General features: G+C 37.6%; 1 protein-coding gene across 11 annotated transcripts in view; it reads right to left on the reverse strand.

Moving 5' to 3' along the window:
- Positions 1-12,762, reverse strand: part of LOC138176430 (ferric-chelate reductase 1-like) — a 146,405-nt gene that overhangs the window by 22,049 nt on the left and 111,594 nt on the right. For all 11 annotated transcript variants that reach the window (XM_069107225.1, XM_069107226.1, XM_069107223.1 and 8 more), the window contains 5 exons: positions 11,208-11,323; positions 9,002-9,088; positions 5,652-5,749; positions 4,429-4,487; positions 2,538-2,681 (listed from right to left, as the gene is read on the reverse strand). In XM_069107225.1, coding sequence (XP_068963326.1) covers positions 2,538-2,681; positions 4,429-4,487; positions 5,652-5,749; positions 9,002-9,088; positions 11,208-11,323 — 504 coding nt within the window. The remainder of the gene's footprint in view (positions 1-2,537; positions 2,682-4,428; positions 4,488-5,651; positions 5,750-9,001; positions 9,089-11,207; positions 11,324-12,762) is intronic.

Below are 12,762 nucleotides of genomic sequence, written 5' to 3' on the forward strand. Positions count from 1 at the left end.
TCATAGCACAGTTTTCAAGAGCTCCTAGGCATGACCATGATAACTGAAATCATGATCAGGCTAAGACAAGATGTCGCTATCTATCCCCCAATCAGAAGTCTCTAGACCACAGAATGCTACCCAGCCTCCATCAATCTCTCCTCCCCTTGATTTCCTAGTCATACCTGGCACCAAACATACTTTGAGACCACTCTTGGGGGCTGGAACAACTGGTCCAGATTATGTCAAGTAAATCAGGGATTATTTAACATCATTTGAGGGAAAATGAAAGGCCTATTGACCCCCAAATAAGTCCCTTAACCTTAGATTCCCAGAATTAGAGTTACTCTTTTAGGATAATGAATTGTCTCATACAATTCATTAAAGTGAAACTATAATTACCTGGAAAGGTAGGCTGGTACCTATAGGGTAAAATCATCATAGATATAGAGTGAAAAGGTAACTTAGATGTCATCTAATCTTTCATTTTACAGATGAGGAAACTGAAGTTCAGAGTGGTAAATGAGTTGTCTAAGATCTACTTTCATGTTAGCTTGTATTGGATAGACTAACCAGCTGTCACCAAATGGAGAACAAAGTTCTGAAAGAATAGAACACAATATAGTTCTATTTATACAGGAATAGGGAAATGAAGTTTCCTGTAGTCCTACTGTAAGGTTAATGGGAGCTGAAGATCTTCCCCATCTATTAATAGGCCTCACAGAGCCCAACAAGAGAAGCTTGATTAGGGGAGGCTTGTTTTTCAGAAAGGCCCACAGCTAGAGTAAGAGCACCAGCTCCAGTGTTGGGATGACCTGGAGATCGAATCCCGGGCTCAGCACTCAGCACCACGCCCAGAAATAACTGGTCCTGTAACCTTGAGCAAGTTACTTAACCCCGACTGCTTTAAAAAAAAAAAAAAGGCCCACAGCTTTTGTTACTTTGTAATTAGGCAGTGGGTCACAAGGGTTGTGATGCCCTCCAACCCTGAAGAAAGGTATATATATACTCTGTTAGCATTTTGCTTTGGGGGATCACTCATTGGAATAATGTTTCTGTCATTTAGCCAGATGAGACTCTGGGTAGCTGTTAAGGAGTCCCCCCTCTCCCTAGCTTTGAAAAGCCAGATGTTGGTGCTTCTCTCTCTATTTATTATGCATATATGTAATGGTCAGACAGTCATATCTGTCTGTTGATCTGTGATGTATGTATTATTTGGTCATACAGAAGCCCTATTTGTTGGTCTTTGTGCTATTATTCCTGTTTGTAATTTCTGTTTGTATTTTCTCTGAAGTTCAGGGTGTTGACTTTTTCTCCTGAACTAGGAAAAGGATGTATATGTTTGATTAAAGTGAGACTGTTGACCTCTTTAGAGTTGCTTTTCCTTTAGATCAAGGAACCTGTGCTAGCAGCCCCCTGTGTGCCGATGTTTTTGGTCTTACTCTCCCACAGCAGCTGCAAATAGCATTGCTGCTACACCTGCCTGTAGGTAAGGAAGACCTGGCTGATAAATCCGAATAGACAATTCTGGCTAGAGAGGACACGAGAGCACTGCATGTCTAGAAATGGGGAACCTACAGTGAAAAAGAAAAGACAAAAATATTTCACAAAAGTGCAGAGACCAGGATTCGGCATAAATGGTAGAGAGGTATGGTGATGATGGTAGTGATGGTGATGATGATGATAATGACTAGATCACCCATCATTCAATACTACTGGGTGGCAAATGCAGAAGACAGCTTGAAGCTTCATGGGAAATTATTATGGATGTTTTACCATCTCAACATGACATAGCACTTCATCGATAAAAGGTCTTTGTAGAATAGTTGAATTTTAGGGTTTGGAAGAGACCACAACAACCCATGACAGATGATTAAAAAGCACTTCACTAAGTTCATCCAAACCCTTTGTCTACCAAATGGATTGTATTAATCCTCCTATTCTAATTTCAAAAAATCCCAATATTCTTGCCTTTTTGCACTTAGAGCCAAGTCACAGTAAGAGTACACAGAATGTACTCTGTTCTCTATTCCCAAAAACTTGTTCAGATTTCCTCACTACATAATCAATACATCAAGGACCTGTGATTTAACTGGTGTGGAAGCTCCTTCCTCCAAAGGACACAACAACCCATCTATACTATAGTCTTTTAGAATTATCTAAGGCTCAAAGATAACAAGTGACTCCCCCCTAATCACACAGTATCAGCAGCAGGATTTGAATCCAGGTCTTCCTGACTCTAAGTTTAGCACTCTGCCCCCCTACACAATGCTGCCTTTCCATTGTGTTTTATTCACTAACTCCAATTTTAAATAATTTAATCAATCATATTTTCAAATCTAGTTAGCTAAAACTCTAACAAATTCTATCACTAGTTAGAAAGGTATGACTTTCCTTAAAGGATTGAGAAAATGGGGAACCACTCAACAATACTAAGGTGTGTTACCATCAGGAGAGAAATGTTACCATTTCTTTCCCAAATTTTCCTGCAGAAAAAAAAATTTCCACAAACTATGGAAAAATCAACAGATTTTCAAGGGGCTTAACTATTGCTTTACCTTTGCGTGTTAGCCGATAGGCATGTATCTCAAGAAGAATCTCAGTACCAACATGCCAAGCTACAAATCCAATCATTGCATAAGTTTTCCCTGGAGAGGGAAGATTGAGTCCTGGTAAGTCCATGCCCAGGAACATTGTTGACACTGTAGAAAACAAAAAATAATTTGACAATATTAAAATGTTGTTTAAAAATGTGGTTTTTTTTAGTATCTACCTAACTTTTTTCAGTATTTAACAGATCAAAGTTGTCACAAAATTAAGCAAATTAATGGAGTATATAGGGATGGGGACTAGTCCTATGATCTCAATGGTATGGAAAATTGCCTTTACCTATACAAGTTTGCACCATTTCTGTAACTTATGATCTTAAAAACTGCCTAGAATACTGGAAAATTAAATGTCCTGCTAAGGTCACATAGCCAATATGTGTCAGAGACAGGACTCAGACACAATGAGGACTATATAAATGGAAAATAGGATCAGTATTCAAGTTCACATGACCATAAATGGGTCTGTACCTATGACATGGCCCTGTTCAATCTGAACTCAATTAATTGTGAGGGATTGTGATAATTTCCCCTAAAACACAGGTTCCCCATCTTTTTCATGAGAGGGAGCTATTCATTTCCTCAGAATCTTCAGATTTTTCTGGCATAGGACTGAGGAAGTTATTTAAGTGCAAATCCCTGAGCTTAGGGCATGGAACCACAGAATTAGAAAGAATTAGTCCAACCCATACACACAAAAAAAGAAAAAGAATCCTCACTACAACATGTCTAACAAATGGTCATCAGTCCTCTGCTTAAAGACTTCCTTCCAGGAGGAATCAGTAATGTCCCCAGGGAATACACTAGACTTTTGGATAGTTTTATTTGTTATGAAAGTTTTCCTCATGTTTAGAATAAATTTGCCTCTTTGCAATTTTCAGATCGTAGTTCTGCCCTCTAGAATAAAAAAATAGAAGTGTAATCCCTCTTACATATAACAAACTCTGCAAATACTTGAAGACAGCTATCATGACTCCTTTCCCCCCTCTCACAGGCTCCTCATCTTTCAACTGGATAAGAAAAAGCACTGGAGGCCAAATACCTTTACCTACTGAGAACTTGAGAACTACAAATAGAGTGTGGTGGCAGTTATCCTATTGAAAGTTAACATAAAACTTCAAAATGGAATATTTTTAATACATCTGACCTTAGGGAAGCCCTGAACTAAAATCTATAACATTGGAAAAAACCTGGGGAAAGTAGGGAGAGATTAGAGTGGATTCAACCTAACAGGTCCATAAATGGATTTCAGGGGAGGTCTATAAAGTTTTTAAAGTATTTTTATAAATATTATAACTAGATCCCTTTTAATCCTATGTGTTTTGTGGTATGCATTTAAAAATCTTCTGAAAGGGGGTCCATAGGCTCTACCAGACACTCCCACAAGAGAAAGGACCATGCCTTGGCCAAACGTCTTCCCTAACAACTCAGCATGCTTTTCTACAATTATTAGGGGCTTAATAAAAGAATAAATGACACTGTGGAAGATTCAAAGATGAGTAAAACATGGTCCCTACCTCTAAGGAGTTTATGATTGAGCAGAGAAGAATTTGCTATGTTCATAAATTAATATAATACAGTATAAAGTAGTATGTGTAAATTAATGAATTAAACAAGGAAGTTCTATTGGAGTTCACAGGGGCAAAGGAGTCATTTTTGGCTGGGGGTGGAGAGAACCTAATAGCCATCTTCATTAAGTTCTTTCTGGATTTCAGTGTTACTTTCTCCTTAATGGTCAATTATTTCAATTACTAATGCATCCACAGATCAGGTAAGCCAACTTGCAATTTGGTATAGAAACAATCAGCAATTAACAATGACAAAAGGCATAATAATTACTTACCTGCTAGTATCCTAGCAGCAGTACCAGTTCCCCAATGAGTCCAGTTAAATATCTGCCGTCTAATTAAAGAAAGAAATAGCCTATGGTCTTAAAAATTAGGTAACTACAATTAAATTAATGAAAAAAAAGTATAAATTTCCCATATATCTAGGAATTTAATATCTAAAATCTCTTTAATATCTAAGACTATTCAATATCTAAAGGCTCTAGTTTTTTAAAAAAAGCTATGAGATAGATCAAATTTGCTTCTGAATTTTATAAACTGCAAGGTCACCCCTCATTAAAAAAAAATTTGCTCTTTACCCACCAATTCCATTGTTGGGAACATATCCTAAAATTATTGCAAAAGGTATTAAATATGGCCTTATTAATAATTGCAAAAAATGAAAGCAACTTCAGTGTCCATTGTTTAGGGAATGATTAAATAAATCATATTATTTAATGTAATGGAATATTATAATGTAATATAGAATCATAGATTTAGAAGTGAAAGGGACTTCAGAGACCATCAAGTTCAAACTAATCATTTTACAAAGGAAGAAAATTTATCTCATAGAAAGGTCATGAAGCTATATAGTGTCTGACATACATAGTCTTCCCCATTAGATTGCAAGCTCCTTGGGGACAGGGGCTATCTTTTGCTTCTTTTTGTGACCCCATCACTTGGCACAGTGCCTATCACATAATAGGCATTTTTTTAAATGATTGATATGATCTATTTTAGTTCTGGAAACTAACCTTAATAGTCACTGGGGTCTTAGGAGCAAATTCTGTGAATTGAACTTCACCTGTCTTATTGTCAAATGTTGCAACGATTATAGAATGAGTTTAAATAACACCCCAAAAAAATGTTTATTGATGCGGAATCTGAATGCTGATCTTTCTGACTCTCCACTCATCACTATCGACTGGCACTTAGCTGCTTCAAATACAAAGAAATCTGGAAAGATCTTTGTGAAATAACACAAAGTGAGAAAAAATGAAAAACAAAAGAATGGGGTGCCCATAAATGATTCCAGGTAAGAGACAAAATAGAAGGGAAATGAGGAGTAGATGGATAATTGTGATATTTTCTGTTTTAGAATCAACTGATTTTCTCATGTAAATAGTTAACAATGCAAGTTTCCTTGATTGTATCAATGTTTAATGTTTTTTAAGAATTATTTTTAAATGTAATTTGCTAGACCTTTGCATTCAGAAAAGAATAAATGGAAACATCATACCTTGGATCATATGATGGAGGCCTGAAAACTGCTAGAAGCGGCTGAAGAACTGCTAATGTCATCACTACACAGCCAAGGTATGGATGATAACCTGCTTCCTAAATAAAAAACCATCATGAGTACAGTGCCACTATGTCCCCTTTCAATTAAAATCCAAAGGAAAAAAGTTCATGAGTTACTCTGCATGCATTTTAATATAAAAATACCCTCCCCTAATGTTCAATTTGCATTCGATAATAATTTCTCAAACAGCACACTGGCACCAAGCTATTTTCCTCTCTCACTTGTCCATGTGCTGGCATTTGCTCTACAACCCCCTTCTTAGAATTAACCTCTGATCCAGAGTCTGATCTCACTTTTCAAGGACAAGTGAGCTTGTCCCAGCAGCTGCAATGCTATATAGTTACATCTATGTTTGATTGATTTGGGGTCTGTTTGTTCAAAACTTCAGACAGACAGACTATAACAGGTTGCCATATGACTTCATTTGAAACCTTAAACTAAGACTTAACAGAGCATCTCCGACCTAAGAATGAATGAATGAACAAATAGCATTTTTAAGTACTTACTATGTTCCAGACACAGACACAATGAGATGGAGAAACACTTAAGGGGTGCTTGAATTATGCGGTTTGTTCTCACTGACTCCTCTGAAGTTAACTTATTGAAGTGATAGTGGGTCATAAATAAAAGAACTAGAAGACCTGAGTTCAAGTTTCATCTCTCCTGATTTGTAACTATATGACCTTAGGCTTGAACCCAGGTCCTCTGACTCCATAGTCAGAATTCTCTTGACTCCACCATTAATCAACCAAACTACAGTATGCAGACCAAACCAAAATACAGTATGCAGAACTGTAACTAGGAATTTTTGTGCCTGGAGCACAGACCACAAACCACACATGGGGAGAGATGAATAAAGAACCAGTGGGTTGAGGTGTAGACAGATAGCACTGCAGGGGCAGGGGCAGGGTGGAAGAGAGCCCCTGAATAGTAGTGCAAAGCCACTTCTGAGGAGGCTACTGAATGAGAAGAAAAAACAAGTTCATTCCTATGGTAGCTTCCTACTTTAATAAAATAATGGAGGTCTGGTAAATGCACAAACCCCATCAACTTGCTCTGCTGATGCAAATTCCCCTCATTCAGCCTGTTTGCAGCAGAGTTGCTGTGACCTTGAATGGGAGTGCCTTGAAGAGATTGGATAGGCATTCTTTAATTTGTTCTGATCTACTAAGGTTAGGAGCCTTTTTTGATTGATTGTATAGCTAGAATTAAAGGTGTCTTCAAGAAGTCTCTTCACTTCAGTGCTCTCAGGTTATCTAGATAATTCTTTCCCTCACAAGATCTGGTGAGAGACATTGCTTTAAGGGAGAGGTCTTAGGGCCATCTCCTTTCTTAGTCCAGGTGGTCCTGTGAAAGAGCTTTGGTCCATGGCCTTCTGTACTAGATAAAGGGGCAGAGAAGGGCATGCTAAAGCCAGCTCTGACCAGCTTACAATAGTCCATTGTTAAATTTTCAGTGTGGGTTTGATTTATTATTTATTGATTGCCTAGACTTAAAATATATTCTTGTTGATTGCCTAGACTTGAGAAAGTTTTAATAATGTAGATTAAGTTTAAAATTGTGTCTGCATATAATTTTTTTCAGAGAGTTTGGTGGTTAAACATTCACCAGCATACTCCTGGGTTGGAGCCTCTAATCTTGTGAGTCTCAAAGGGTCAGGAAGATGCTTCACAGTCTGGGTTTGCAGCCAGCATACCATCAGTTGACCAAGGAACAAGGAGTGACCTTCAGGAATTACATCTTGACTGGACCCCCAAAAGGTCAGACAAAGGCTCATTTTGTAGTCAGGTTTCATGGGGAGGAGAAGTTGGTGGCACCAATGTTCTGTAGTAATTGAATTAATGGTGGGTCTTTTGAGGTCTTAGGGGAATGTTTGTGGCTGCCACATCTTCAGAGTTAATGTCCCTTTGCAAAAGCTAATTGTGAAGTGAAGTAGTTAAATGAAACTAGAAAGCTTATCCTAGGTGAGTAACAAGGTGGGGGGGGGGAGACAATGGGTGCTCAAGCCAATGGCTTGAGAGAAGACAACCAAAGTTTGGTGCCAGGAATTAGTGGCTGGGTTCAGGCAGGAGCAGGCTAAAACACTAATTAGGCTACTTAGACTTATATATAATTAACTAGCTACTAATGTCTGGTGTAGCTACATACATTTGCACTGCTGAATGACTGCAAATAGTGTCAATATTCTCTTGATTTGGTTTCCAAATCAACCTGCTCTAGATGACTGTATGCCTGACACATGCTAGAAGAGGCTTTTGCAGGCAAACATTTTTGTACTATAAAACTTCCACGCCACATTTCATATGAATCCATAACTTCATTCCATGACTTATTTTTCATCTTGCTTAGCATAACAGGCTTATAAACTATTCATTGTCTTCGTCCTCAAAGCCGGGGTAATCACAAAATTCTTCTGTATAATGAATCAGCACACTAAAAACAACAAATGCCTGGGAGAGGAGATGATAGTCAAGTAAAGTAACTCAACCCTTGGCTTTTATTGTTTAGAACAGGAATATAATGGGAGAACTCATTGCCCTAAGTAAGACCTCTTACTAATAGGACATCCTTTGAGTTAAGTTGTAAAGCAAACTCTTGGAGCCTGGCTAGGGAGGAATTAGTTTGTTTTCCTAATCTACATGCCTCCTTGAAAAGCCAAGGAATTAGGAGGATCATTTCTCAGAACTCCATTACCCTAGATGACGTCCACCTATTTGCCTTACAGTTGCCTGGTCTCTGTACACTAAAAGTTTTCAAACCTTCTGACTCCCCCTCCAATCTTTCTGACACTCTGATGGACTTGTGATCTCAATGATATGGGCACTGGTCTACGCTGTCTCTCATCATGCTGCCTCCATTCTGGCCACCATCCTAATTAATAAAAGTATAGATTCTTAAATTATTCAAGTAAAAATATTCATCCTCATCATTCTAACTCACACTGGCATAGCACTTTAAAGATTTCAGATTCTTTTTCTTACACAAACCCAGAGAGCTTTGGGTAATGCAATTATTATTATCCCCATTTTGCTGATCACAAAATTAAGTGGTTTGCCATAAGTTACCCAGATAGCACATATCAATTATAAGGACATTTATTTCTGTTGGGAGGATACCTTCTCCCCCTCCTTTTCAGCTTCCTTTTATGTATTTTCTTCCCTATTAGAATGGGAATGTTCTTGTGAACAGGAGCTGTCTTTCTACTTGCATTTGTATTCTCAGCACAAGCACAATGCCTGGCACACAAAAAAAAAAGTGTTCAAAAAATGCACATTTACTTGACTTACCTGACTCCAGCCTTTTCTGTATATGAAAGGAAGTACAAAGCCAATAGTAGTGAGGCCAGAAGTGCAGAGCATGAGAATCCGATGTACCTGTGAGAATGAAAGTGATGGCATAACAAAAGAGCTCCCCAGGTAATAGATGGTGTTACTTCATGAAGAAGATCATGGGAAGGGATATGCATGTGGGGAGGAGTTCATTGGACAGCAAAAATGAAAAAAAAATGTCCCCGGTATGAAGAATATAAAAGTTGTGGTGAGGGTATTTAATGAAAAAAAGTGAGCCTTGAGTGGGTCCTTAAAGGAAGTTTAAGATTTGAAGAAGTACAGAGGAGAGATGAGGATATTCTGAACAAGAGGAAATAGCATGAATGAGAAAGGAACAAGGTAAGTGACAGTAAGGAGAATGGCCTGACTGGAAAAGTAAGGAGAGAGGATTTAGGTTAGATAGGAAAGTTAGGCTGATAGGGCTATAAAAAGACCCAGTGAAAGCTGGCTAATGGGAAAAAATAATCACAAAGGACCAAAATTTGTGGAAAGGGACCTGGCAGTAGCTAATGTGATTTGGGCTGCCTTAAGAGAGATGTACTTTCTAGATATGGGGAGGTGACAGTCCCTCTGTACTCTACCCTAGTAAAGCACATCTGCAGAACTGTGCTCTGTTCTGGGCAGCACATTTTAGGAAGGATGCTGATAACTTGGAGAACTCCCAGAGGATGGCAAGGAACTGGGAGCTGTCTGCCATTGAACCCAGGTGACAGTCTGGTGAATCCAGGTAGAATCTGAGACCATGGAAGGGGATCCAGGGAATCTGAGAACCCAAGTCAAGATGAAAAGACCTCTCCCTGGGTACTGAGTAAAGATGAAATTGTAGTTTACTAGTGACCTAGGGGTGGAGGGATTGTGTATGATACTTAGTAATTGATTGCTGAATAAGTGACTGATTGAGTTAATCAATTGCCCCATGAGTGGAAGACTTTGACTATTGCACTTTGAGACTGTATTATGACCTTACTTAGTAATTGATTGTTGAATAAGTGACTGACTGAGTTAACTTAAGACTTTGCCCCATGAGAGAAAGACTTTGACTATTGTACTTTGAGATGATTGTTCCTTGTTCTAAATATTGTGACCACTTTGGTGAAAACTATGTGGCCATTTTGATAAGATGTTATGAATATTATATTGTGATTATCTGTGATAAGTTGTAATATTGTGAATGCTCTACCTTGATTTTCTGTGAATGTTTTGCTTTGATTTGTTATGGAATAGAGTGATCACTATACTGTGTAATCAGAATCTTAAAAGCTGTTCACAGTAGCAGTTCTTCTGGAAAGCTTCTGTGCATAGCATTACACCAATTCAGGCTGCCACTTTCTCTGCAATTTTTAATCTTAGAGAGTTGTCTAGAGTACCTAGTGGTTTGCCTGGGGTTGAACATCTACTATCTGTCAGTGGAGAAACTTGATCCCAGATAATATAACATATAATAGAATATGATGAGTTCATTAGGAAAATGCAAAAATAATTGTTATGTGAGGCCTTAATGGTGAAGGTATTCATGATGATTTCATGTGTAAAAGGTGGTATTTTCAGTCAAGTTCTGAAGGTTGGATAGAGATTCAGATTTTTAAGAGAAAGGGCATTACAGGCATAAGGAGCACTGTGTAAGAAAGCACGGTATGATAAAATACACAGCATATTTGAGGGGACCAAGAATAGTCCACATTGACTGGAACTTGAACTATGTGAAGAAGAGTAATAGGAGATAAAGCTAAAAAGGTATCACTGGAGCCCAATTATACATGCCTTAAATGCCTATGAAATCCACAGTTAAACAAGACTGCTTGAAGCCCTCTAGTGAAGAAAGGCCACCCAAGCCAGCACATTCAACTTCCAGATCATTATTAGGAAGCCATTCCTTATATCAAATCTAAATCTTCCTTTTTGCCACCTCAACCCTACCCCCACTGAGCTGCTAAGCGTTCTGGTCTTTGGGCCCAAGCAGAATAAGTGTGATCCCTCTTTCAGGTGACAAAGCTTCAAATACTTGCAGACCACTATTAAGTCCCTACTTAGTCTCCTTTTCTCCAGACTAAACAGCCTATATTCTCTCAACTAATCTTCATTCAGCATAAGCTCCCAGGAAAAAAAATGTCCCTAACACTAAAATAATTTCACAGATCTTCCTGGAGTTCTTCTTCCTGCCTACCTGAAACCAGGCTGCCTCACCAAAGAGGAAGGCCTTGGACCACACAGGTTTGAAGAATCGGGCAACTAGCACACCAATGCTCACAGTTGTCATCCAGGCCACAAACATGAATGCACCTGCCAGAGAAAAGACACACTGTTCAACCTATGCCATAGTGATTCTTCTACCAAACTGGATTTTAATTTCTAGACCAAAGACCCAGAGCACATAAAAGAACAGGAAAAAATGATCAACTGTCAGTTCAAATATCTTTTTTAAAAAGTGAAATGAAAAGAAAAGAAACTACTAATTCTCTTAGCCAAACCACCTTTTCAAATGATTATTTTGGAGTTAGCCCACACCTTACAAGAATAACAAGGAAAGGAAGTACTATTTCTGAGCACAAGTATTCTTTAAACTAAAGCCACGATTAAAGCAAAAGCAAATTAAAAGTCATGGAGTTATTTTTAAGCTTATGTTGGTGATTTTATTTGTACATGTACCACTTATCCCTACTAGACTATAAAAAATTCAGTAAATTATGTTGTGAATTTATAAAGAATAACTATGCCCTCAAAAAATGGGGGTACACTGCTAGGTCTATATCTTAAAGACATACAAAAAAGGGAAAAGGACTTATTTATACAAAAACGTTTATAGCAGTTTTTTTGTGGTGGCTAAGAATTGGAAATCAAAAGGATGCCTATCAATTAGGGAATGGCTAAACAAGCTGTTGTATATGATTTTAATGGACTATTATGCTACATGAAATGATAAGCAGTATGATTTCAGAAAAACCTGTAAAGACTTAGATGAACTGATGCAGAGTGAAGTGAACCAGGAGAATGTTGTACATAGTAACAGCAATACTGTTTGATGAAGAACTGTGAATGACTTAGCTCTTCTCAGTAATACAATAATCCAAGACAATCCCAAAGAATGATGAAGCAAGTATCTGCCTCCAGAGAAAGAACTGATATTAATTGAATATAGACTGAAGCATGCTATTTTTCACTTCTTTCTTTCATCTTTTTCTTTTATTCAAGTATTTTTGTACATGTTTTACATAACTGAATGTGTATAACCTATATCTGATTGCTTACCATCTGAGGAATGGGGGAAAGGAGGGAGGAAAAGATAGAATTTGAAACTCAAAACTTTAAATAAAAATGTTAAAATTGGGGGAAGGCATGATAAGAAAAAAAACAGACATGTACAGGTATGGAACACTGTATATTACATCAGATTTTTTTCAGAATATTGATCAATTTTGCTGAAATTTTTAGCTTCACATTTTTCTTATTTTATTTTAAAAAACCTTGTTATAAGTGATTCTAAGAGGGGAAGGAAAGAAACAAAATCTAGGTAATATAAAAGCAAAACATATCATTTAAAACAATTTTTTAAAAATTTGACAAACATTGTCTACTATATATGACTCTGTGGTCAGTGATGGAAAAGATAGGAAGTTTAGGTAACTTCATATCTAATTTTTATATCAACATTGCTGCCTTCATAGAGTTTATAGTATAGTAGGGATATGTGGCACATGTGCAAATAACTTCTTTTTTTAAAC

Source organism: Petaurus breviceps, unplaced genomic scaffold (assembly GCF_028583685.1).
Source record: "Petaurus breviceps papuanus isolate PSGF00001 unplaced genomic scaffold, PetGlider_PUasm1.0 89201, whole genome shotgun sequence".
Lineage (NCBI taxonomy): Eukaryota > Metazoa > Chordata > Mammalia > Diprotodontia > Petauridae > Petaurus > Petaurus breviceps.